The sequence below is a fragment of the Rhincodon typus genome, chromosome 6, assembly GCF_021869965.1.
Source record: "Rhincodon typus isolate 14 chromosome 6, sRhiTyp1.1, whole genome shotgun sequence".
Lineage (NCBI taxonomy): Eukaryota > Metazoa > Chordata > Chondrichthyes > Orectolobiformes > Rhincodontidae > Rhincodon > Rhincodon typus.
The window spans coordinates 44,545,146-44,572,374 of NC_063337.1; the positions used below are offsets into that span (position 1 = coordinate 44,545,146).

Below are 27,229 nucleotides of genomic sequence, written 5' to 3' on the forward strand. Positions count from 1 at the left end.
GGAGGAGTCAAGCCGTTAGAGTGACTGCCGCGTGCCCCCCCGCTCCTAAAACCCCGGCGGGCCAGTCCACTTGGAGTTCATAAAAAGAGCATCAATGAAAGGAGGGGGTGCGGGAGAGTTCAATTTGAAATAATCACATTCGTGTCGGAGACTAATCTCACAAATGTGCGTTGCTTATTATAGAGACAATGATTAAGACATGGAGTCTTTGCGCGTTAAAAGGGAAATGCGGGGATTTGAACTTTAATGAAACATTCTCAGCTGCAGGATCTCCCTACGTCGGGTGGACGATCTGACCGCTCCATCTCTCAGTGAGCAATCCGGAGAGGGGATCTTATAATATGGTGATTATTTATGTGTAGCAGAACAACTTTAGCTAAGAATCATTCCGTCACGTAAATTATTTTAAAGTGTACTGTATTTTATAAGTCTCATAAAGTCCGATCTTTTGCACTTTTTTCCCTGACATGGCTGATTCACTTTCCCTTACCCCCCCCCGCCAATCCAGCCACTACCCCAGCCATTCCCAGGACGCGGTATCTTGCTGACCCTTGACCCCGGTCGTCATTTAGCCCCGGAAGTAGTCGCCGTGCCGGTCCCCTGAGCCGGAGCAGCTGAGGCGGCGGCGGTGGTGGAGAAGAGCAGCCGGACGGAGGGAAACGGAGTTGCTTGTACACCGCAGCCCTAGAGCGGGAGGTGGGACTGGCAGGGGACAGTGCTAGGAATCCATGTTCCCGTCTCATAAATCACAGTCTGGGGAAGACGGCGAGCAAACCTGGCTCTGCTCACTGCCTCCGAGCCGCACCGTTGATGCGAGTGCCTGGGGGTAGCGAGATAGAGCCATGGATCTAGCTCCCTTCAGCCTACCCGGTCCTGGTGCTCTGTGTCCCTGGATCGCACGGGGCAGGGTTTGAGTGAAACCTCCCTCCGGGAGTTGATTCCTGGGGGAGGAGGTGGAGCAGTTGCCGGTGGTGGAGGGGGTTGGAGGGCGGTGTGAGGGCTGTTTCTTTGTCGGGAGCGGTGAGGTACTGAACCAACCCGAAAATACTTGAAACTGGCCCAGATTCTGATGAGATGTTGGAGGCGGCGGAGTTTTAACTCCACAGGAAATGGAAGGCTAGAAGATCAGCTCCACGACTAAAAGCACAGAGATCGAGGGAGCATATAACAACCCCTCCCCCAATCCCCAAGTCTAACGTCCTGGCGGCGACTCCGTGCGAAGTCTTGGTAACTTTGTTTTGCTTTTGATCGGAGTCCAAGTCACGCACCCAGTCGAGGACGACTAACGTTTTCTTTTGAACAATTTTCGCCGCGGTCGCGATGTGGTGAGGCATTTTTGAAGGGACAGGGCCTGGTGCAGTCCCCGCTCTGGCTGCAGCTCCTGTTGGCACCGGGGAGATTTTCAGGGTCGGTGGCTTCTCCTCTTTTATAAACTGCGCAGTGTCTCATCATCACCCGAATTGCGTAGAGAGTTAACCGCCTCAGTATTTTTACAGTTTTTGAGGGAACTCATTTCAAACCTAGCTACCTCAGTTTTGTTTGGTTTTGCAGGGCCAAATATAAATGTAGTCTCCGGAAATCAGTTCTGTGAAAAGGATCAGAAAAAGATTGTTAAATCGCCCAGAATATTTTTAAGTTTTTGTTTACGTGATTAAATCCTCGTTTTGGGTATCGCCTTCTCTCAGTTCATCATGTACGGTCAATTTGCAGTGCAAATAATGTGTCGAAAATAAAAATGAAGCCGTTCTTGAGTGGTATCCGTATACAATTTTCATATTTTGAATTGTATATGAGGAAAGTGCTTCACGAGAGTTGTTGTAGCTTGTGCCTGAAGGATTTCGACAAAAATATTATTATTTTGACGCTGTCATCTTTACCGTTTTCTAGTGGGAGCCTAGCTCATTCTGGCAGACTTCCATCAGATCTCTCGGACGTTCAATCGGCTGGTAAGTATTAGGCTACCCACTTTTTCGTATTTTTGTTCCTCTTAACTGGGCCATGATTGTGTAAGGTTCTGATGGGAAAAAAGATCTTTTGAAATTGATGGAGCAGACCTTTGACATAACACATCATGCAGTTCTGTTTTCTACTAGCCTCCACACTTTTGATTTGTGGGATGTCAGGATGGAGAAAGTAAGGAATCTACTCAATGAGTGATAATAGAAATCTCTAGTCAGACTGTGCTTTAGAAAACAAATAATAATAGCTGTAACATGTAATCTTAAATCGAATGTTCCGTCTCTAATTTTACTTCATCCAGGTGTGGAATGAATTTTATGCACCACCACTAGAAACACAATTTCAGTCTGACTGATATCTGACTTCAAACATGTTAATATGGTTGACAAGCCATTCACTTGTCAATGACTTGACAGCTTACTGCTGTCTCAAAGTCAAATGGGGATAGGATTAAGGTTAGCAATTGAGTATAGGGCTTTGGTGACACCACATCAGGAATGTTGTGTACAGTTTTTGCCTCTTCATCTGAGGAAGGGTACTCTTGCAATGGAGGGAATGCAAAGATGGTTTACCAGACTGATTCCTGGGACGGTAGAGTTAAGATGCTAATTTATTATGTGCGACCCTATCAAAAGCTTCCTGACAGTCCGAGCAAACCATATCTTAGCTTCACGCCAGCGCCAACTTGTATTTGATTATCATTGGGAGATGCTGAGACAATGAACGGTAAATAAAACCATACAAAATAGGAGTAGGAATAGGCCATTCGGCCCGTCAAGCCTGTTCCACTATTCAGAGTTTTTGATCTTGGCCACTGCATTAATTGTACACAATGGATGAAGAAGCTTATAGAAACGAGATTAGGTTGATCCAAGCAACCACTGAATTGAGTCCCACGACTTGCATTTGGCTTATTGCTGGTTAACTACTAGGATATTTTCCCAATCCAATCCTGTGCCACAACCTGTGCACCTGAAGCATCCTTGCTTCTTTAAGCCCAATCTATTACAGTGCTCTTCAGCTTGTCTAGCTCCTTGCTTTCCAGCCTTCTCGATATGGGGCATAAAAAGTTATATAGGACAGAAACAGATCCGTTGGTCCAACTTGTCCATGCTGAACAGACACCCCAATCTGACCTAGTCCCATTTCCCAACATTTGGCTCATCTCCTTCTAAACACTTCCTATTCATATACCCATCCAGATGCCTTTTAAATGTTGTAATTGTACGTGTCTCCGCCACTTCCTCTGGCAGTTCGTTTTTACCATCTCACTTTAAACTTATGCCCTCTAGTTATGTACTTTTCCACCTTAGGATAAAGACCGTGGCTATTTACCCTATCCAAGTCCTTCATGCTTTTATAAACCTCCATGAGGTCACCCCTCAGCCTCTGATGCTCCAGGAAAAAAAAAGCCCCAGCCTATTCAACCTCTTCCTATAACTGAAACCCTCCAGTCACTACAACATTCTTATAAATCTCTTCGGCACCCACTCCAGTTTAACAAATTATTTCCTATAGAAGGGCAGCCAGAATTCTACACCGTATTCTAAAAGTGGTCTTACAAATGTCCTGTACAGCCAACTCCTATACTCGATGTTCTGACCAATGAAGGCAAGTGTGTCAAATGCCTTCTTTACCACTGTTTCTAGCTGTGACTCGACTTTCAAGGAGCTATGCACCTGCATCTTTAGGTCTCTTTGTTTGGCAACACCCTCCAGGGTGCTACCATTAATTGTGTGAATCCTGCCCTGTTTTGCCTTTCCAAAATACAGCACCTCACATTTATCTAAATTAAACTCAATCTGCTGCCACTCGGCCTATCGGGCCATCCGATCAAGGTCCTGTTGTACTTTTGAGGTAATTTTCTTCACTGTCCCCTACACCACCTACTTTGGTTTCATCTCAAACTTACTAACCATGCCTCCTATATATTTACATCTAATCATTTATATAAATTACAAAAAGCAGTGGACCCAGCACTGATCCTCGTGGCACACCGCTGGTCACAAGCTTCCAGTCCGAAAAGCAAACCTTTACCCTTTTAAACAAACGGTATAAACAGGAAAGACTCAAGACCTCCGCAACAGCACTGTGTGAAATAGAGCAAAGCGTACTGTACTCATTTGAAATAGAAGGTAAAGCTACCTGGACTTTGTTAAACAAAAATAAAGCCCCTATCTCTTTGGGAGGGGAACAAATATAAAGAAATGGACAAAAATGCTTTTTCCCTGACTCAGTTCCCAACAACCTCTTTTGGGGCAGGGACCAGAAGGGGCCCAAATAAATAAACTCAAACAAATCATAGGGGACCAAAAAAAATCCCCTCTGCTCTGTTCCCATCGAGTGCACCCAGGACTAGGACAACAATAGTTTAAAGTCTAGAGAAAATCCCTCTGATCATTTTAACTAAAAATTAAACTCCCCTCTTATCGAGCACATCTGGGACAGGAACAGTGCAGGACAAAGCACCCTTCTACTCCCCACCCTCTCTCCTACCTTCAAGCCAATTTTGTATCTAATTGGCTAGTTCCCCCGGATCCCATGCAATCTAATCTTACTAATCAGTCTACCTTGTTGAACGCTTTACTGAAGCCCATATAGACATTGCCTACCTCTCTGTCTTCTTCAGTCTTCTTTGTCATGTCTTCAAAAAACTCAATCAAGTTAGTGAGACATGGTTTTCCACACTCAAAGCCACGTTGACTACCCCTAATCAATTCTTGCCTTTCCAAATGCATGTAAGTCCTTTCCCTCAAAATCCCGTCCAACAACATACCCATCACTGATGTCAGGCTCACTGGTCTATAGTTCTCTGGTTTTTCCTTGCAGCCATTCTTAAATAATAGTACCATATTAGCCAACCTCCAGTCTTCTGACACCTTACCTGTGGTTGTCGATGATACAGATATCTCAGCAAGGGGCCCAGCAGTCTCTTCCCTAGCTACCCATAGAGTTCTGGGAAACGCCTGAAGAGGTCCCATAGATTTATCTGCCTTTGTGTTTTAAGATGTCCAGGACCATCACTGCTGTATTATGAACTCTTTTCACTGTATCCCCAACTTCCCTAGCTTTCATCTCCTTCTCCACAGTAAATACTAACAGAAGATACTCATTTAGTATCTCTGCCATCTCCTGTGTTTCTACACATAGACAGCCAAACCCGCTGGCTCGGCAAGCACGTGTACAACCTCGTAGACAGCCATGTCTGCTCCTTCCTTTCAGTTCATTGTATCACATTTTCCAATCAAAAGGTACACTATTTTTGTTCCCTAGTGTCTCCAGTGATCAGATCCCCCCGTCACATTGAAGCTATAATCAAAGCTGCAAATTTTCAAGCCTGCAGTTGTGTACAGTCATCTTATCACAATCTGCAGAATGTTCCAAATAACTCTGCAGCTGCTCACAGGTGCACCCTAGGGCACCCTAACCCGCTGGATTAGACTTTTGACATATCTAATATTTTGAGGACACTGAGTGAATGTGTTACTTGGTTAAAGTGTTGGTCTGTACAGATCTGGAAGATCGCAGGTTAATTCCCTGGTTTCTACATCCCTTAATTTCTGCAAATATGGGACTTTTTATGTTCAGTTTAACTGTGCTATAAGGGTTTGGGGAGGCATACCACTTTGGATGTGCCTGCTCATTAACTGAAAAGTGTGCATCTGGATGCTGAGATCATCATTAATGTCTTTGTCATTTTTAGACATGACTATTCCAATATATTCCTGTAAAACCTCTATATGGCCCTCTGTAAACCATAGGGTATAGGAGCAGAATTAAGCCGTTTGGCTTGTCGAGTCCGTTCCATTGTTTGATCATGGTTGATATGCTTCTCAACCCCATTCTCCTACCTTGTCTCTGTAATCTTTGGACAGCTTACTAATCAAGAATTTTTCTATCTCTGTCTCAATGACTTGGCTTCCACATCCTTCTGTGGCAATGAGTTCCACAGATTCACCACCCTCTGGCTGAAGAAAATCTTTATCATCTCAGTTCTAAAGGGTCATCCCTTCACTCTGAGGCTGCGCCCTCAGGCCCTAGTCTCCTCCTAGTGGAAGCATCTCTGTCCACTCTATCCAGGCCCCTCAGTATTCTGTCAGTTTCAATCAGATCCCCCTCATCCTTCTAAACCGGAGATCATCCAAAACTTCCCCTCGTCCTTACTTGCACCAAGTCTCATTTGTTATTATTTCTGTACTTGCTGATTTACGTTGACTCTCGAGTCAAGCAACACTTCAATTTTGAAACTTCCTTCCGTATTTTCAAATATATTCCACTAGGAGGAGACTAGGGCCTGAGGGCGCAGCCTCAGAGCCTTGACTCTTGTTAGCTCTGTAACTTCCTCCATCTCTGCAAATTTCCTGAGGTATCTGCATTTATCTAATTCTGGTCTTGTGAGCATCCCAATTTACAATTGCTCCAGCATTGACGATCGTTCTGTCGGCTGTCTGGTTCTTAGCTGTGGAAGTCATTCCCTGAACCATGCTATCTCATCATCTCCCTCTCCTCCTCCAAGATCCTTCCTAAAGCTTCTCTTTGACCAAGCTTTTGGCCTATCTGTCCTAATATTGTATGTATTAGTAACTTTGTTGAATTTGTTTTTAAAATGTCTGAAGCACCTTGAAGCATTTTATTAAGTGCTATACAAATACAAGTTTGCTTAATGCCAGGATCAGGTTTATTGGAAAGAATGTCTGGTTAATAAATCTTTGAACAATCACAAAGTAGTCACTGGCTACCTTTCATGCTGTAACCGTTCAGTCTGTTGAGGGTCTTGCAAAGAGCCCTTTAACTATTTTCACTCCCCCATAGCCCTGCGTCTTTTTTTTCCATTCAGCTGCTTATCCACTTCTCTTTAGAAAGCCATGATTGAATCTGCTTCCACTGTCTATTTCAGACAGTGCATTCCACATAGCTACTCATTGCATAAGTGATTCTCCTCATGTCCTTTGGATGTTTTGCCAGTCACTTTAAATTACTGTCTACTGGTTTTCCATCTGCCAATGGGAACAGTTTGTCTCTACTCAATTCATCATGACTAAATAAAATGTAATCTTCAATTCAGATCTTTACAAAAGAAGTTTATAAATTTATAGAGATAGTAGGAACTGCAGATGCTGGAGAATCTGAGATATACAAGGTGTAGAGCTGGATGAACACAGCAGGCCAAGCAGCATCAGAGGAGCAGGAAAGCTGATGTTTCGGGCCTAGACCCTTCTGCAGTTTCTGAAGAAGGGTCTAGACCCAAAACATCAGCCTTCCTGCTCCTCTGATGCTGCTTGGCCTGCTGTGTTCATCCAGCTCAACACCACTTATAAATTTATAAATGTTATCCAATAATTTTTCAATACATTTAAGATGTGTAAATGTGTTTTGTTTCTTCACCTTATTTCACACCTTTTAGCATATTCATATTCTACATGAGTAGTCCTGTTTTCACTAATTACGTATGGCAGTGCAGTTTTTGCTACTTACTGCCAGAGAGCGCAACCATACTGACAGGAATGATCTGGTAAAGAGGCTGAGTGATTAGTTGAGACAATTGTTTTCCTACTTGTACAAGTGCCAAATAATCTCATACTCCTTCAATTATCAATTTTTCAGAGCCTTGCTTAATTAAAGAATTGCTATATACACATAAACATCCATCTGGAACTATTTATCACTAGTTTTAACATTGCTTTGTTCTAACAGAATTTAAAAGAAGATCTGAATGGCCAAGGTGATCAAAATATAGGTAAGTGCAATAAAAATATTCTAGCTGTCGGTAGGAGCAAGAGGGAATGTCAGTGGTGATTGTAGGAAATCTAATTATGGAAGCAGAAGTATCCTTTATGAACAAGATTGAGTTTGTTGCCTGCCTAATACCATGGTCAAGGGAATCTCAAGCTTGGAAGACCCTTTGAAGGGAAGGATCTAATCATTATCATCATGGAGCTAACAACTTGTATCTAGCGAGAAAGATGATGATTGTAGATGTTGGAGGTCAATTATGTCAATCCTGGGAGATCACTGCAGAAGTCCAAAGATGTGCAGTTTAGGTGGATTGGCCATACTAAATTGCCCTATAGTGTCCAGGGATGTCGGCTAGGCAAGTTAGTGGGGTTACGGGGTGGAGTGTTGGATCTGGATGGGATGCTCTTGGGGTCAGTGCAGACTTGATGATCCAAATGGTTTCTATCTGCACTATAGGGATTCTGTGTTCCTCAAGATGGTGTGCTAGGATCAACCACGTTCAACTGCTTTGTCAATCCTTCCCTCTATGGTAAGATCAGAACTGGGGACATTTGCTGATCGGTACACAAAAATCTTCAGCATTGTTCACAGCTCCTCAGACACTGAATCAGTCGGTGCAGCAAGACCCTGGACAAGGTCCAGGTTTCACCTGGTAGGTGGCAAGTAACGTTTGCTGTACACAAATGCCAGACAATGGCCATCTGCAAGAGAGAATCCAGGCAACAGTCAAAGAGAGGTACTAGGTATAGTGAAGGAGCAAAAGTCGTGTCCAAATGAGGCATGTGCAACCAGAGGGTATAATCTCAAGAAGTTGTACATTTAAGACAAGTGAGAAGGAAATACTTGAGGCTTGTAAAATCCTTCACAGCGAAGGGTTGTGGGCCTGGGTTATTAAGTAAGTTCAAGGCTGAAATAGGTTTTTAATCAGTAGGAGAATCAAGGCAGGAAAGTGGAGGTGAGGATTACCAGATCAGCGTGATCTCATTGAATAGTGGAGCAGACTTGTTGAGCTGAATGGTGTACTTCTGCTCCTATATCTTATGGAATTGCAACATGGCACAGAGAGAATTAAGATAAACCAACAAAACAAAATGGACAAGAGAAAAAAAACACAACTGGGTGGGTGCAAAAGTCATAGTTAAAACTTGTTCAACTCAGTGTTAGTCCAGAATGCTGTAATACCAAGTGAAATGATAGTGCTGTTCATCAAGCTTGTGTTGAGCTTCGCCAGAACACCACAGTAGGCCATGGGCTGAAATATCTCTATGGAGAGTTAAAATGTCAAGCTACTGAACGGTCTGTGTTGTGTTTACAGGCAGTTTTCTGCGTACCAGTCATCAAAACTGCATCTGCTTTCCCAGTGTGGAACCGACCACACTGCTGGTAATGAATAGTTTGAAAGAAGTATAAGGAAATCACTGAGAGGTGTGTCTAGGGCCTTAAACAATGAGTAGGGAGGATTTGGCAATACAGATGTTACATCTCCTACGCTTGTGTGAAAGATGTCATAGTGAAGGAGGGGGATGTTGAGATGACTAGACACTTGTGCAGGGAACAGTCCCTATGAAATACTGAAAGGGATTGGTAAGATGTTTGGTGATTACGTAATGCCCTCATCTCTCTTTTCACAAATGGATTCAGATGGGGTGTAGGATTGGAATATGGATGTTGAGGAATGCAAGGACATGTTCAGCTTTTATCTATAGTTCATATAATGGGACTAGCAAGACCACAAGGGATGGCAAGGTTAAGGGAGCAGCTGTGATTTGGGGCAGAGTCGTTTATTCAGAACAAGAGATTTGGGAAGGATCAGTGAATGCAGAGAGAGAATATCACAAGCTGAGAGTTTAAATGACGAGCGACTGAAAGCTTTGGTCATGTGTGCAGATGTAATGGAAGTGTCCTAAAGCAGTCATCCGAACTGTTTGGTTTCCCATTGTAGAAAAGACCACATTGTGAATTTTGAGATCACGTTGAAGATAGATTTACTGATAAGTGAATGGACAAAAAGGTGGTAGATCTGTTTTTGATTAAGGCAAGTGTGAGATCATGTGTTTTCAACCTTAACACGATCAAGCAGCAGAATTTCTAAATCTTGAAATGCAAGAGACTTAATTATGTATCTGGGCCCCACCACACGATGTAACATTAAAATATCATTGTGAAAATAATAACCTGATGAAATGCTAGCTTCTATATCTATAAGAGTAGAACACACATTGAAGGCATACTTCAGCTGCACAAAGCCCTATTAGACCTCACGTGAAATACTCTGAATACTTCTTGATATTGAACATATTAACAGTTATGTTTACTTTGGAGGTGTGTCACATAGGTTTACCAGAATTATGCCTGGACCCAAGGTTCAAGTGAAATGAAGAGAACGTACTTAATCACCATTGCACCCTAATTTTTGACCAAAATTTAAGATACTGATGGATAAATAAGGAAGATACTATTGCTACTGTTGAAGAGAGTAGGCTACCGAGTGTCTAGTCTTGCCATGTCTTCCAGAAGTGAAATTAGGAGACGCTGAATTAGAAATTAAAACAGGTGATAGACATCTAGAACTCTCTCTTGCATAAGCAACAATTAATACTGAATCTTTAGGTAATGTTGGCATAATAAATCCTGAGATTCATTATGATCGAAGATATTAAGCGATGAGGGGCCATGTTGGGTCTGAGGAGTTAGGTCGGTCATTATCTTATTGAATGACAGAACGTACTCAAACTAAATGGCCAGCTTCTGTTCTTGTGTACCTAAGTAGTGTATAGAATAAGAGGCTCTGGTAAGTTTGTACCTGACTAAACTGTAAACTGTTGCAGATAGCTCCTCTCAGTGCACCTGTTCTGTCTTTTGGTGTGCTCACAAGATGCCTGTTAAGAAGAAGAGAAAATCTTCAGGGTCAGAAGACGCCAGCATGAAAAAATGTAGAATAAGCAGGTGGGTACCATTTTTAGATTTGACCTATTTTCCCTCTTGTGAATTTAATAACTAACGCTTTCCAATATTTTGCTCATTCAAACGGGTTTAAAATTTAGCCTTTACTCAAAGGGTTATTTGCAAACTTCACTGTAGATTACGTGCTTCTACAAATATCCCAATGTTTTACTTAGGGAAGATTAGTTTGGCTTTACTGTGACAGCAACTTGTATTTAAATACTGTCTAGCAAGATGTTTGCTGTTCTTTTCAAGTGTACACATTGCCATGGATAATTTTGGGTCTACAGTTTTGCGTATTTAATGATGTTTAGATTCAGAGATGTACAGCACAGAAACAGACCCTTTGGTCCAAGGCCAACCAGATATCCTAAATTAATCTAGGCCCATTTGCCAGCATTTGGCCTATATCCCTCTAAACTCTTCCTATTCATAAAGTCATCCAGGTACCTTTTTAAATGTTGTAATTATACCAGCCTCCACCACTTCGTCTGTCAGCTTATTCCCTACATGCACCAACCTCTGCATGAGAAAGTTGCCCCTTAAGTCCCTTTTTAATCTTTCCCCTCTCACCTTAAACCTATGCCCTCTAATTTTGGACAACCCCACCCTACCCTAGGGAAAAGACCTTGTCTATTTACCCCATCCATGCCCCTCATGATTTTATAGACCTCGAAGGTCACCCCTCAGCCTTCATCGCTCCAGGGAAAATAGCCCTGGCCTATTCAGCCTTTCCCTATAGCTCAAAACCTCCAACCTGGCAACACCCTTGTAAATGCTTTCAGAACCCTATCAAGTTTAACAACATGCTTCCTACAGCAAGGACACCAGAATTGCACGCAGTATTCCAAAAGTAGCCTAATCAATGTCCTGCAACATGACCTTCCAACTTCTGTACTCAATACACCGACCAATAAAGGCAAGCATACCAAATGCCTTCTTCACTACTGTCTTCCTGAGACTCCACTTTCAAGGAACTATGCACCTGCGCTCCAAGGTCTCTTTGTTCAGTAATACTCCCCAGGACCTTACCATAAGTCCTGCCTCGATTTGCGTTTCTAAAATGCAGCACCTCACATTTATCTAGATTAAACTCCATCTGTCATTCCTCGGCCAATCAGCCCTTCTGATCAAGATCCCGTTATACTCTGAGGTAACCATCGCTGTTCGCTACACCTCCCATTTTGGTGTCATCTGCAAATTTACAAACTATACCTCCTATGTTCACATCCAAATCATTTATAAAAGTGACAAAGCAGTGAACCCAGCACTGAACCTTGTGGCACACCACTGGTCACAGGCCTCCACTTCCACCCTCTGTCTTCTACCTTTGAGCCAGTTCTGTGTCCAAATGGCTAGTTCTCCCTGTATTTCATGCGATCTATTCTTGCTAACCAGTCTACCATGAGGAACCTTCTCGAACACCTTACTGAAGTCCATATAGATCACATCCATCGCTCTGCCCACATCAATCTTCTTATTTGCTTTTTAAAAAGATATGAATGCAATATTTACATTTCCTTATACTCAGAGGCTCACACTGACATGTAACAGGCGAGAATGGAACTGTGGTATTATTTTGATTAGACAAAATATTTTTAATCAAGATTGACTGACTGCATTCTCCAAGATACCTAATGTACATTCAACAATGAAAACAAAAAAGCCTTGAAAAACAGCTTGGTATGTAACTGCTGCCAAGTCTGTTTTATTGTTCTTAACACTTGATTCCTCAACTTTATAATAAATATTAAGGCAAAACATAGTGAAAAGCTGTGGATTTTATCAGAAGACCCAGAAGATTATGACTTAAAATGAAGCTCGGATTTTTTTGAAAATGGCTTACTGATCAGGTTTTGTCTTTTTAAGTTTCTGTAGAGTGCAGACGGCATCTAGATTAATAAGTGATGACAGTTTTTCAAGCAAAAAGTGCCTTGCTTGGTTTTATGAATATGCAGGTAAGAACTTTGTGGCATATTGACTCGCTTCATCAAGTTATAAAAACAAATGTAATCATTTGTTGCTGTCTCAGTATTTTAAGAGTTTTTACTATGTGGGTTGGTAAAAAAACCACATAAAGCAGTCCTGTTTCTCTGCTGCAGCATTGCTTATGAATCGCAGAGAACACATTGTTCCGGAATCAGTTGGAGCAATGGGAAATGAATAAATTGTATTATTGCAATGCAGCATTTCTGCCAAGTGACTGGTGCGTTTCGTTGGCATTGTCAGACCATGATGAAAAAAGAACGTTTATTCTCACATTCATACTGTCTCAAGCTCTTGACCAGTATTTGTACAAAATATTTTGGCAACCCCCTCCTCCTGCCAGTGCACCTCCCTTTCCCTGACCCGATCAAGAACTAAACAGAACAATATAATTGAGGTGCGTAAATGGTAAGTGGCTATTAGTCAAAAGAAATATGCCACTTTAGCAGCTCAAATTAATACTTTCCCATATGTAGAGAGCTTTCTGAATTGTGCTGCTTCATTCTATGATAAGGTTATTTAAAGCTTATCACTTGTGACAGGTTTTGGACAAAATCACATTGCACTTTTATAAGAAAATGTCATTGAACATGGCACCACAAATTCTATCTTTACTTAACATTCCGGTGAGTACTCCAAAGATATCTAACAACATTTTAGAGTTTTTTTTTTGATTTAAGGGATGCACCCTTATTTTCCCCTTCCCTGGGCTATGCACGAACTGCAGCCAAGGATGAGCCGGCAACCTGATACCAGGTTTCTGCTGGCGACGCTGTAAATAAATGTTAGGAAGTGTGCTGCTGCAGTCGATAAATGGCTCTTGCTCTGAAAATCATCCCACTCCCTGTTAGAAAATGTAACTTGTTTTCACACACCCTTATTCTCATGTATTAAACATTCCAAGTTGGGTAGGGAGGAGTAATGAATTGTACACCTTCAAATTCAGTTGAGTTGGTACTGGGCCACTGACTATTCAGATTGACTGACTGACTGACTGACTGACTAATTTATGTATTTACATATGGCATTCCATTAAAGTGCAACTGCTTCTTGTGCCACCTGTTGCTGATGTAAATTATCGTAGATTGGTATTAGAATACAAAGTATGTTCAATTATAACATGGGAGCATAAAATTATTTCATGAGTTTTACCTCCTTGTTGCAGCACGTTCATTGCAGAATTTAAGTTGAGATGTCTGTGTTTTAAAAGCAATTTCTTTTTTATGTCTGCCTTAAATAAAAAAATATTCTATGCAGTTCTGCCATTGTAAATGAGCCACAGCTTCAAAAGAATGAAATTTTAATTCCCACTTCTTTCTGCTGCATCATAAATTAGCTGTGTTTTGGTTCAGCACAGCATTGAGAGGTTGGATGATCCAGAATTATGTCTCTATTATTTCTGTAAAGTATTCGTTTTAGCAGAACCTTTTATCGTCATTAATATGTTGGTTTGGTGTGTGGGGGAAACAGTATAAACTAATATTAATGTGTGGATTTTAAATGTATTTCTACAATCTTGATGCACTGTAACTCTTTTGTATTAGCTGCTTGAGAGCCTTTCTGTTACCATTGTGTTTCATTTATTCCTGGCAAATTATTTGAGTATATTTTGTATTAACAACTAAGGTTTGATTTTCTGCATGTAAAGCATGTTCTTCATGTTACTTTTTAGTTATAGAACTACTTTAATTTCTCTTCGAATTCATTAAGTTTTATCAGCAGAAACCTGGATTCATCTTTTGCAGTGCTGCCACCTTACCTCAACTGGCTAAGAAACCACTTAACATCACAACCAAATCTGTTAAAACAACCCAGCAAAGCTGGAAACTATTAGAAATTGGGCACGATAGCTAATTTTTGTGGTCTGGTTCCACGTCATGCCCGTTTCTTAATGCTGAATGATTCATAGATTAATAGCTTTAGAGCCAAAGTATTTGTCCTTGTATATAACCATCTTGTGAGCTTGGAAGTCAGAAACTAATATTTCACTCCATATACATTTGTGAAACATGCAGTTATGTATGTTCCGTTTCTATGAAGATATATTTAAAGTGATTGCTTGATTAGCATTTGGTTCTTCTATGTTTATAATTTGTGATATTTTAATTTCCTGTGAAACTTTCAGCTTCCTACTAGATAAATAATGAATACAGCTAAGCATTATGCTGGGGCTTCAAAACGTTTTACTAGACATTTTTGTGCTTATGAAATAGCGTCAGCTGATGAAGATGCTCGGTTTTGACAGCTTTACCCTGTTTAAGTTCTAGTAGTTAGTGGAATGGTCATTTATGCTGGTGATCTGCAGCAACTCATTCCTATCAATATTTGACTATTTAATGAAATGATGGAACAAAATCTATAATAAAAACAAAAACACTCGTCCAGTAAAATGTGAAGGTGTTAGCAGAGTTATTATTTCGGATCCGTGGTCATTCATCAAATTCCAAGTAAAATCTGCAATGGACTATATACTTTGATAAAAGGTATTTGTGATTCATTGCTTGTAATATAATTAATATCCATCCATCTACAGTTTCCCTCAACAGAAAATGACAGTTTTCATGCAAACTATAATGAGAGCATCGAGCTTAGAAGCAGAAGCAGGCTTTTTGGCCCTTTGTTCTGTGCTATTCAATAAGATTATCACTAACTCTGGTTGTGGTCTCCACTCCATACTTCTGCCCACCCAGTTAACACTTGATTCACTAGTCTGTTAAAAATCTGTCCAGCTTGCTTTGAAGAAATTCAGTGACTTAGCCTTCGATGTTTTCTGGGGAAGAAAATTCCAAAATCTCAAAAAAACGTTCTTCTCACTTCAGTCTGAAAAATGAGTTATCTTATTCTTAAAATATATCTCCTGATTTTTGCCTATGTTGAAATCCTCCCTGCGAAGTCCCCACAGGATCTTGTGTTTCAATAGGATCACATATAATTCTTCTAAACCCTCAAGTAAAAGTTCAACCTGTTCAAACTTGTCATAAGATAAGCCTTTCATCCTGGAAATGGAGTCACGTGAACCTTCTGAAAACAAAATAAACAAGTTTCCGGGTAGAACATGAATTTAGTGAACCATGAAACTATGTTAGAAGGCTTTAAGCTGAAGACTTAAGTGTTTGATTTGGATCAGAAGAGGCAGTAAAGGGTGTAGGAAGTCTTTTGGAAGATGTGAGCTTGAGGGGAGGGGTTCATGGAGGGGTTGCAGATGTATGGTGAGGGAGACATAAACTGGCTTCATCAACATTAAATGTTTTTTTTCTTTCGCTGCAGATAGGTTTAGTGTGCGAGGTACCGTAAGTTAGACAGGGGTGCTCTGAGATTTCTCTGCGTCTCTCCCCAAATGAGCCAGCCACGTGTATCATCTCCCACCTCTGCATATCTCTTTTTCTAGTACGTCGACGATTTGCGATTTTTCTGCTGGTCCTGAACTGGGAAATTTAATCCAACTTTATTTCTAATTTCTACCATCCTCCTCCCCTTCGTGAGGTCTGTCCTCAACGTCTTCCCTTCCCTTCTTTCACATCTTTCACATAGACACAGTTAAATAATAATCACTAATGCTTGAGGGCTCTTTTTTAGCCAGTTTGACTACACTTCCTAACGCATCTTCCAGTAAGCATTTCATTTAATTTTCCTAGTTTTTCTATCTCTGCCTCATTATTCTGATGTAACCTTTTTGATAACCAAAACGCAATATGTCTTCCCTTTTCCTCAACTGTGGATTCCTCCCAGTGAGTTTAATAAGCCTGAACAGGTGTCCATTGTATTTCACGGAGTTATGCTTTCATCCCTCCGCAGACCAGAATAAGATTCCTTTTCCCCCTCAGCCTCCATATTTAGTAGCTTATGCTCTCGTCTCCCCAAAAACATTACGAATGTTTGTAAAAACATTGTCTAAATCTGTCTCTATATAGGTTATTTCAAAGCGGAAAGACCTGGAACAAGAATTTCCAAATAGATCATTATAAAGTTTGTTTTAAAATGGCTGAGATGCTACATTATCGTAATAAACTTTTAGACTTTGTTGCAGTATTGTATCATATGTATGATTTAGCAGTACAACCACAGCAGAGTAACTGAAACACTTTTGAAGTTGATTATTTTGTAATCGTGAAAATTGAGTTAATGCTGTTTGGAGCCTACTGGAATCTCCGGCCACGTAACAAATGATCGTATAGATCACATGCTATAAATGCAGCTTCACCGGATGTCCTAAGAATTTTGGTTTTCAGTGTTGGTTTTTTGGGTCTTGGATTTCTTAGGGTGCCCCGTACAATTGCTGTTTGCTGGCAGCAGTTAGAACATTCTAGTTATTGTGCAGCAAAACAAAATTTTCATCTGTTGGCTTTTTTAGATTCACCTAGCAATTGTTTCACTAAACACTTGAGTTTGAGATGATTGGCATTTTATAAAACCGGAAGGGGTGAAAAAACAACTTGCACCTTTCAGTTCACTTGAATTTGAAATGTAAATGCCAATTTTATTCAAAGTTTTAATCTATTGAAATTACTTGTGAAATGGCTCCATTTTAGTCAGGTTAGTCGCTGTACAGGTGGCTAGTCTTTGCAAGCAAATTATGTTCACATTCTGGTTTGTTTTTTTTTTCTGTATGCATTAGTTACTACTTTACAGGACTCTTCCAATTTAAATAATGTATTTGTGTTAAAGATTAATTGAGCTTCAGTCAGGACTACCAGTCATGCTTTAGAACTGAGGAATTTGGATGGAATCCGGATTTTATTTCCATTCTGTCTTTAAGGTACAGATGAAGTTGTTGGTCCTGAAGGAATGGAAAAATTTTGTGAAGATATAGGCGTGGAGCCTGAAAATGTAAGTATAAACTTACAAAAAGAATTAAAACTACTGAAGTGAGAGTTTATTATTAACATTGACGTAAAATTACTTCAACTGTGCTTAGACTCTGGCCTATAATACTCTATATGTAGTTTTGATTTTTCATTATGGTCAAGATTTTTCCTTTTTAGCTTGGCAGTAGTTAGTTTGAATGTCTTTGCCATTTTGTGTTAAAAGTGTTTTGTTTTATAGATGTGCTGCCATTTTCTAAGATCAATTTCTACCTTTTTTAAATTGCAGCTTTTTGCTTAGTACAATCCAAGTTTAAATATCTTACTCTGATCCGTAAAAGCTAATACAGTTATGAAAACTTGAACAATTTACTTTATGGTATTTGCAGAGGTGAGAATGTAGAACGTGGCTTGTTTCTGGCTTACCCCAGTGCTATATCTTACTGATAAATATCTACTAACATTTCATTTAACACTTATCTACTGGCTGTCAGTCTAAGGAAAGCTAGTTGAAGATTTCGCAAAGCTATGCATTCACAAAGTCGGTGAATCTATGGTGTTCCTGTAATACCAAAGAACAGAGCTTCTAGAATCTGCATTTCATGCACACATAATATACCTATTGTATTTTATTTTTAATTAATCAAAAGCTTAATTTCTTAGTTCTTTGCAGACAGATCTATTTTGCAGTTTTTCCTGTCCACAGAGGGTAGAATTAGAGATATCATGAAATTTAGGAATAGCCTGTCCTTACAAATATTTGAAATACCTGTATGGCCTGAATAAACAAGAAACATTAAAGATTTGGAGAAAAAACTTCGACTGTCAAGGAAGTTGCAAAAGAAGTTCATTTGCTATATTGTGATGTTCTGGCCTTTTCTGAATCAATAATTTAATCAGGTCTTCAGCTGCCAAGACCCAGAGTTCTACGTTTTTCTCCCTAAATGCCTCTGCCTTGCTCCTCATTCAAAGATGCTTCCTCTAATTTAACTGTGAGCCTTTGGTCATCAGCCCCCATCTCTGTAGGACTTGGTCTAAAAATTGTTACAATGGGAAATGACAGAACCCTTCTGATAATTAAACTAAAACACAAGTCAATCTCTTATGACCGGAGTAGGGGTTCCCCTTTAATAATTATTCCTGGAACATCCAAAGAAGCTAATCTTTCCCCTTATAATCTATTGTGAGTGGTTAAAGGAAAGAAAATCCTTGAACTCCACTTTACAAGGAACAATCAATTTATTTATTTAACCCAACAATGAAGAAATTAACAAAATTACTAACAATTCCCCTTAGACTACTAACTACTCTCTAACTGGTCTAAATTCTACTGGAATGCTGTTTTAAATAAAGGCAAGTCCCACTAATATAAACCCAATTAATAAGATGCATTAAATTATAACTTAATCTCTCAAAATTCGCACAGACTGTCTTCTGAAATATTCTGTCGTCTCCTGTCTCTCTTCACAAGCACCTTTCTTCCGTTAATTCTGCTGTCAGATGTTTTATCTGTATAATTTCTTCATTGCGGACTTTGAGCTAAAATACTGTGATACCTTTAATAAATTAGTTGGGCTTTCTCTGAGAACTGAATAGTGCTAACTCTGGCAGATGGTGGATGGCTCTCCCCGATTTTTCCAAATGCCCTTGTCTTATATACCCGTAATGATGTAATCAAATTCTTATAATAGGTTTCGGGTTGTCAACTCATCAGATTTAAATTCAATCAGCTTTCTGTATCTAGGTGCTTCATTTAAATTAATTGGCCAAATTCAAATTTGTTGTCTTGGGGGGAAAAAGTGCTGCTTGTTTGTTCAATACAAAATGTTTCCATTTGGGCACTTTCTGTGCATCTGCATTTATAAACTTCCAAGCACAGATAAAGCGCAAGCTCTTAAAGGGACCACAGCACTCTTCCCTCACAGCATTTTTTAACCAACGGATTCTAACTTCCTGCTTTCCAATTCATGAATACTCTACCCAACTTCGTAACAAAATGTCCTTCTAGAACTCCATGGGATATTTTACTAGATTTAAAGGCACTGCACGTATGAGTTGTTTCTATTACAGCAAACACATGGTAATTAACAATTCATCTTCTTTGATGCATTGTGATAATGTTAGTTTAATTAGTTCTACCCACATATTAGATTTGCATTTCTCGCCAATTTTTTTTTGCCCTACATTCAGTGCAAAATCCTTATCTTGTCTACTTTTGAACAGTTCACATTAAGTAATAGCATAAGTGGAAATCCATGCTTGGCATCCATTATTTATTAAATTTTATAATTTTAGGCAGCTGTCTACTCTGCTTTTACACTTTTTATGTTTGTCTCAATATCTAATGCTGCGCTTGTGCAGAAAACTGCAGGAAAGGACCTATCCTTTAGAGGGTGCTCTAATTTTCTAAGGTAGTTATAGTGAATCCTCATCAGTATTGCAGTTAATCGTGGTGATGCGAGAAAATATATTTAGCCATACTTGCACAAAAAAGTAATGGTCCAGATATTCTGATGGACAGAATTGTTGGAGCAGTGCAAACAGGAGGTTCACATCGGGACCATTTGGAATCCCCAATTCAGCTATCTCTGTGAAATTGCCCAGGAAATTGAAACTTCCAGTGGGCATTTACCCTGCATCTGGATCCCTCTGAAACTGCCCCTTTTTAATGTTGGAAACCTAAGGGTTTCAACACAGTTGGGATTTAGTCACCCAGGAAAAATTTAAGGATTGAAAGGTTATTGAAACACCAGAGTAACTATTAAACTGATGCCTCGTCCAGCACCCCTATGGTATTGAGTTGGCTCAAATATCCCAGCAACAGCAGGCTGTCTGTAATGTTCAATGATTTTCACGGTCTTCCATCCCAGTTAGCAGCGGACAATGCAATGTTTGCTAACATCTGAGAAAATTTTCAAAAAAATGTTAGTTTTGTGTATCTGATTAGAATCTCTGACCAGAAATGTGGTCATGTAGCTTGAAAGGCTATTGAGCTCATTTCTGGCAGTTCATAACTGAGAGGGTCTTGTAACTCCAGTCCACTTCATTCCAGAACTAGGGGGCACAGATTTGAAATTAGAGATTGCTCTTTTAGGACAGATGTGAATGTGATTTGAGAACTTGCTGCCTCAGCAGTTGGTGGAGACAGGTCGTCATTTTTAAAGTGGAGGTAGATAGGTTCTTATTGGACAAAGGAATCTAAGCTTTTTGCAGTTAGATGGGAATGTGGAATTCAAACACAAATCAATCGGCCATGATCTTATTGAATGATGGAGCAGGCTTGCAGGGCCAAATGATTTACTTCTGCCCCTATTTTGTATGTTCATATGAGATGTCCGATGTGGGGCTCTGTACAAAGTTATGGCCAACAGGAGTAGCTCATTTGTATATGAAATGGAATGCATTTATTCGTGACAAAGGCTACCTGTCTGGCCACAACTATGTAGCTAAACATCTTGGATGTGTGACTGTTTGGGTTAAAAGCCATTGGACTTCTGGAACGAAAGGGGCTGTTTTTACTCTGTGATAAGAAATATCGATTAGGAAAGGTTTAGAGGAAGATGGGCCAAACACAGGCAAATGGGACTAGTTCAGTTTGGGGAAACCTGGGTGGAAGAATCTGTTTCAGTGCTACATGACTCTATCTCAAGCCTGAAAATAGCCAGTTTATTTCCCTTCATCAGTTGCTGGTTTTTAATTAATAGGTCAGAGACCTTAAGTGTGAATGAGTCCCCTGAGCTTCCTGCAAACAAGGAATATTATCTGGAGAAGGAAGATTGAGAAGCTGTATTCTGATCAGCACAAGAATCATCTTAGCAAACACTGTGAACAGGGGCCACTGAATCTGCCTTCCCAGTCGTTCTCTCCATCTGTGGCATCCTTTTTTTTTTGTTTGTCTCCATCTGTGTTTGTGTATAGAGGGTGAGTTTGTAAGTGGGTTAGAGTTTTAAGTGGTAGAGTTGTGTTAGTGCTTCATAATTGCTTATCTGCAGTTAGCATCTCCTTATTTGCAAAAGTAGTTATTCTTAAATACAGAAGTCTGGCACATGTTTTCTGGCAACCTCTGTCTAAAAGGCAGGTAACTTGAGGAATTCTACACAGTTGTTAAAATTTTTAACACCTCGTGATGTTTCCAGGAATAGCAGAGTTTGATTTCTAGTGCCTGACCGTAGCGCAGCCTAACACTATATTACTGACTCTGCATGTTAACCACTTGCTGATCTTCATTGAACATGTTTTGAAATAAACCAATATTTGTGTTTATTAAGACAGCTGGATGTCTCCAGCCTGGTATAGATCAGATATTTAATTGGTCTCAGTAAGTAGAGAAAGTATTCTTGTTTTAGGTTGTGACCCAGGCTGGAGTGACTGTACTCCTCCAGTCTCATTCATAACAACATGTTACACTAGTCTTCCAAAGAATTAGCAAATTCCAATTAATAAGCTTTGTAAAAATGTTTATGAACATTTAACACTGAAATATGGTTTCATTCATGAAAACTTCAGCTAAGAATTAATTGTTTTGCTTTGTGTCAAAACTGTGGAAGTTTTGAAAGTGAGTGAGTGGTCTCTGAATTTGACAGTGATGGGTGCTGAAAGTTGTTGCTGAAACTTGAAATTGTGCTTTTTTTTTTGGTCTACAGATTATCATGTTAGTGTTAGCATGGAAACTAGAAGCTCAGAACATGGGATTTTTCACTAAAGAAGAATGGCTAAAAGGAATGACCTCATTACAGTAAGGAGTCTCAATGACAGTACTGTTTTAAAATGAAATGAATGACAGTCCATTCCAGCATTCAACCGTTATGCCTTGTATAAGCTGCGGCTCATTCTTGATGCTAGAAAGCTTGCATGTTAACTTCCAGATTATTCTTTTGGGTCTCTGCTTGGTAGGTTCTTAATACGATATTTCTTTTTAACCTAGATGTGACTGCACAGAAAGGTTGCAGGGCAAATTTGACTACTTACGCTCGCAACTAAATGATCTGTCAGCTTTCAAACAAATTTACAGATATGCCTTTGATTTTGCTAGGGTAAGATACGATAAATATTTTATCACTTGCGTTCATCTTTTGAGCTGCTGCATAATATTTTGTCATAAACCTAAAACCCTTCAATGTGCTCTCTTATAGGATAAAGACCAACGTAGCCTTGATATTGATACTGCTAAGTCAATGTTAGCTTTGCTCTTAGGAAGGACGTGGGCTCTGTTCTCTGCATTTTATCAATTTTTGGAGGTACATTGAATCTTTTTTAAAAAAAGTTAGCATTGCAAAATTTTCAAATAGTTAGAAATTTTAGGAAATACAATAATTAAATATCTGCGTTTTTCTGATTTGAGTTTTCAAAATTGTATGTGAACTCTCTTCAGCAATCAAAATACAGAGTTATGAATAAAGATCAGTGGTTCAATGTATTGGAGTTCAGCCGAACTGTGCTTGCAGACCTGAGCAACTATGATGAAGATGGTGCATGTAAGTTTCTTTCCCATGATTTAGAGCTATGCACTTATTCTAATAAAACCCCTACAAAATTATAATTTAACTTGTTTCCTTTTCAGGGCCAGTCTTGCTTGATGAATTTGTTGAGTGGCAGAAGATCAGGCAGTCGTCATAAAAAGTTGGAAGAAAGCGAACAATGGGAGAGCAATAATGCTTTGCCACCCGACTATTCTACACCTTTAATTATGATGTGGAAAGTGTTTGTCAGAAGCCATCTTTAATGCTAGCTACAGACTTTTTCAGTGTTACAAGTGAGGAGACTGTTTTCAAGTTGCATCTGTATTAAGCATTTCATTATGTATTCATTGACTATGGCGCCTAATGTTAGGATTTTGTCCAGTCTTGAGTCTTAATGCTTTTGGCGATCTCTGTTTATAACTTCATAAAGTACTTTTGAAGCACATTCAAAAAAACGGTAAATTTTTATCAGAAACAGAAATCGTCATCAATTTCATGGGTGACTGCAGATAAAAAGGCTTTGAAGTATATGGATGTGTTTTTCAATTGTTAGAAAGTGTATGCTATTGTATCAGACACTCACTGCTCTGGTACCATACCAAAAACTTACTGAACCTCGTATGTTAATGTGACTATGTAGCACCTTTTCTGTGATATAGTATATCAATAGGTACTGGTGCTAGTTTAGGCCTGTGTGCTCAGGGTTAGTGGTAATGACAGTAGCACCACCTCAAGGCCCATATAATAGAAAATTACAAGTGGTACAAATGTATGTATAAATTTGTTCAGTTAGTATTGTTCAGGTATCCACAGAATGATTTGCCTGTTTCCGAAAGCACCTAAGTGTTTTATTTAACACTCTCTTTATGAACAAACAGAACATGGTCATACACCTGATTTGGGTGGAGAAATATGTAGAATCAACTGCATATAAGAAAATTAATCAATACTGGATTAGCAAATATGTGGTTTTGACTATAATATTTAGTCATAACAGGTAAGTGATCACATCACCAATTTGTCTACTGTACTAACGATACAGTATTAGATTCTTTTGCAGTATTATCTTTATATATTTGACTCTCTAGAGTATAAAGTTGTAAATTTAGCCTGAACTAAGCACTCTTATGCTATTGATTAGTTGAAACTTTTGTAAGGAGGTGATACTGTGGGACCTTGAATAAAAAAAAAACATCTTTTATGTTTAGTGTCTAAAAGACAAATTGAAATTTTGTCGATGGATCTCTTGTGTAAGGAAAGCAATGACCTAAATACTCAAGTTAAGCATTGAAGTATGAGTGTAGTGATTCTTTATTTTCCTCAAAACTTCAGATTTCAGCAGATTCTTAATCCCCAAAAATCTCTGCTGAAGGTGGTAACAGTATGACCAGTCTCAACACTAAAAGCTACTGATTTACTGTTCGCTTGAAAGCCTAACAACAAATGTAGAGTGGTGCTTTGGAATGCACTTTACACAGTCCTGTACATCCTAGTGCCAGTTATTATTCATAAGTAATGCAGTTTTTGTTAATTCACAAGTCCACAATTTAAAATTGAACCATATAGTCTTATAGGTTTTAAATTTAGTGGTTCTCTGGCTTAGCACCACATTACTTGATTGTGAATACTAGTTCATAATCAAAGTAATCACCTAAACTGGTAAATATCTAGACTAGTTTCACCCACCTGCTTACACCAGATATACTGATATGCAACCTATTGCTGAAAGCAGAATTCTACATTTTCTCTTGCTGTTCGTACCACCATCAAATATGGTTACTTTGTTTAATGAAGCAAGATAGAAATTCTTACAGAATGGTGGAATTGGCATACTTAAAGTATGCATTTTATACTGCTATATGATTCATCTTAACTATTTCTCTGAAATGATAGAACATTTATTGCAGGTATAAAGTGACAGCAAAGGTAGTTCACAAGTTTGGTTCCAAAGTAACAAATGGAACATCGAGCAAACTTTTGTTTTAGAAACCCTCAAAGCTGATAGGAATAATTATTCAAGCGTATTGAAAACCTGATACCAGTAATTTAAGAAAATACAGCTAAGCAAGTTTACTAAAAGAGAATTGCAACAGTAATTTACAATTTTATTTTTCCCTTCTGTGGGGTCATGAAAAGGTTATTTTTAGAAGTGGATATTCCTAATGTCACACATTTCTAGCTCTTTGGAAATGTTTTTGATTTCACCAGGAAGCTATTGCACCAATATCAGTTCAAAACGTCAGCAAGTTGTCTGTTTGAATAGCTACCACGGAAATGTTAGTCCTGCCAACTTATTTGTGTTGTATTCTGGCTTCTATGCCATTGATCTGATACCCAAATTCAGGGCTGGGCAACTCCACAAGGAATCTCGTCACTGTCACTGAAAAGATTTCTGGTGGGAAGGAGACTGCAGCTAATAGATCTTGTGCAGGGAAAATGTACAGAAATAGGAATTTATCTATTTAAAGAATTCACAATCAGCTTTTATTGCAAATTACTTTACTTTGCCCACAATGGTTTTTTTAAGACCTAACTAACACCTACATTATACTGCATGGTGTCCAACCAGTTTCAACATATGATAGATTCGTGAAAAGCAGAGCACATCTCCCCATGCAATTTGATGCTACGTACTTGAGATTTAATGTTCAATAGTTCATTTAAAGTCTTCTAATAATTATTTCTCAAATGTTCCTTTGTTTAGATCTGAGGTGAAAATCCAATTACTATATTTAAATTTGGCCATGAGCTTCAGGTATCTCTGCATCATCTTCAAAATACTTGATGTATCTGAGGTTTGTTAGTGGCTAATTTAGTTGGTTTCAAAAATTAGCATGGCGGAAAATGCATATATGTGATTCTTTTTGGATTTTGCTATCTTTAATTTCACATAGTTAACTTTTTTAAAGGCTCAAATCTCCTGACAGATACTGGGCTCTGGTTGTATGTATGACTGACTATATTTGGAAGAAGTTATTAATCTGGTTATGAAGTGTTTTGTGACCTGGGTTAATGGGTGTGGTCTGAATGCAATCTTTTTCTTTTTGTATTTGCAATAGGGATATGATTTAAACTTTTTTTTTCTAAACTGGGAATACTCAATTTTATCATAAATCTAGAATGTCATAGACATGTCTGATCTGTGTCTCGAGTTAAAACAGCAAAACATAGCTGGGTCTGCAGGAAAACATGTTTATTTCCATCTTTTATGTAAAATAATGCACTAATCTTAGAAAAATCTACAGTGCGGTATTTGAAAAAAAAACAAAACTTCTGAAGAAATTTGTTTGTCAAATGTATTTTATAACATTTTCTTCAATGGGGATACTGTGGTGAAAGCTACTGAATATTTTCCACTGTTCGTTCTTTAATCTTAAAATGTGCTGCTGAATATTATAATTGCAACGTAATTAATTTGTCATTTTCTTAAAAAAAGACATATACATCGGTAATCTCTCAATTATCCCTAAATCTGACACACAAGAATGCTGTTAGAAGGAGGGGGTTTCTGTGCATTTAAATTGTGCTTGAAGAACGTCAGTATTATTCGCAACAGCCAATCCAATCCAATCCAGTACCAGTTTATGGCTTTTAAAAATACTATTTTTGCTTGTTACAACTTTGCATCGTTGACAGGACCCTACAAAAGGGTATAAAGTTTTTGATTTCACTGTTCCTACTGAAAGTGGTATCCACTCGGTGTTTCTTTTTGGATCGTGGTTTAGAATTATGTTTGTTTGTGCATTGCCTAATTGCAAACCTATTTAAATTGAATGATAAACTTTATAAAGACGTTCATAATGGAATATAAATTAATGATTTTGCATGTTTTCATATTTTAAAGATATTGGTGAAAAATGGCAACCCAATGCAATGCAGCTTGAAGCAGAACTACTGGCATGCCAAGAACTGTGAACTCTGGCATTTTAGTTGTACAATAAATAAAAGGAATGATGAAGATTGAAGTGTCTTAATTAATGATTAGTGGCTTCATTCAAAATTAGTTTCCCATGTTAATACAACATAACCAGGGCTAACTACAGGCTGATATACCTGGATATTCTTCCTTGGTGAATAAGACAGGTTTGTGTATTAATATTTCAGCACATAAACCTAGAGCATGAGAGTACACCTTTTGTCGGGTGCAAGGTTCTACATCTGCTCTGCCCCATTTATTTACGTCCTAATAATTACACACTTTTTTTTCCACAAAATTCATTCCATGTGTGTGCATACTCCTGGATGCAAGGTTAAGTCCTAGCATAATGCAGCATAGGAGGGTACTGAATTCATAATGTGTTGGCTCTGTGCAGTTCATCCAGTTAGTCTCATTTCGCTTTCCCA

General features: G+C 39.0%; 1 protein-coding gene across 10 annotated transcripts; it reads left to right on the top strand.

Annotated features, from left to right (window-relative positions):
* Positions 1 to 26,843, top strand: dcun1d5 (DCN1, defective in cullin neddylation 1, domain containing 5 (S. cerevisiae)). Of its 10 annotated transcripts, none has more exons than XR_007262228.1 (13): positions 584 to 696; positions 1,888 to 1,946; positions 7,654 to 7,696; positions 8,152 to 8,224; positions 10,524 to 10,641; positions 12,508 to 12,596; positions 17,381 to 17,451; positions 22,070 to 22,161; positions 22,351 to 22,459; positions 22,559 to 22,663; positions 22,798 to 22,900; positions 22,987 to 23,178; positions 26,730 to 26,843. XR_007262228.1 is itself a non-coding variant. In XM_048597674.1 (12 exons), exons 5-12 carry the CDS (start codon positions 10,571 to 10,573, stop codon positions 23,040 to 23,042), a joined length of 696 nt encoding a protein of 231 aa, XP_048453631.1. In that variant the 5' UTR covers positions 584 to 696; positions 1,888 to 1,946; positions 7,654 to 7,696; positions 8,152 to 8,224; positions 10,524 to 10,570; the 3' UTR covers positions 23,043 to 26,843. The 10 variants fall into 10 exon arrangements, 6 of the variants coding, with proteins under 6 accessions (XP_048453632.1, XP_048453631.1, XP_020384065.1 ...); XR_007262227.1 differs by lacking the exon at positions 8,152 to 8,224 and adding an exon at positions 25,590 to 25,640; XR_007262229.1 differs by lacking the exon at positions 8,152 to 8,224 and having other exon boundaries at positions 22,987 to 25,680.
* The last annotated feature ends 386 nt before the right edge of the window (positions 26,844 to 27,229 follow it).

Coding starts and splice junctions, on each gene's coding strand:
- dcun1d5 (XM_048597675.1), top strand. CDS start 10,571: ATGCCTGTTAAGAAGAAGAGAAAATCTTCAGGGTCAGAAGACGCCAGC. Junction 10,642..12,507: donor AAAAAATGTAGAATAAGCAG/GTGGGTACCATT, acceptor TGTCTTTTTAAG/TTTCTGTAGAGTGCAGACGG. Junction 22,901..22,986: donor CTATGATGAAGATGGTGCAT/GTAAGTTTCTTT, acceptor TTTCCTTTTCAG/GGCCAGTCTTGCTTGATGAA.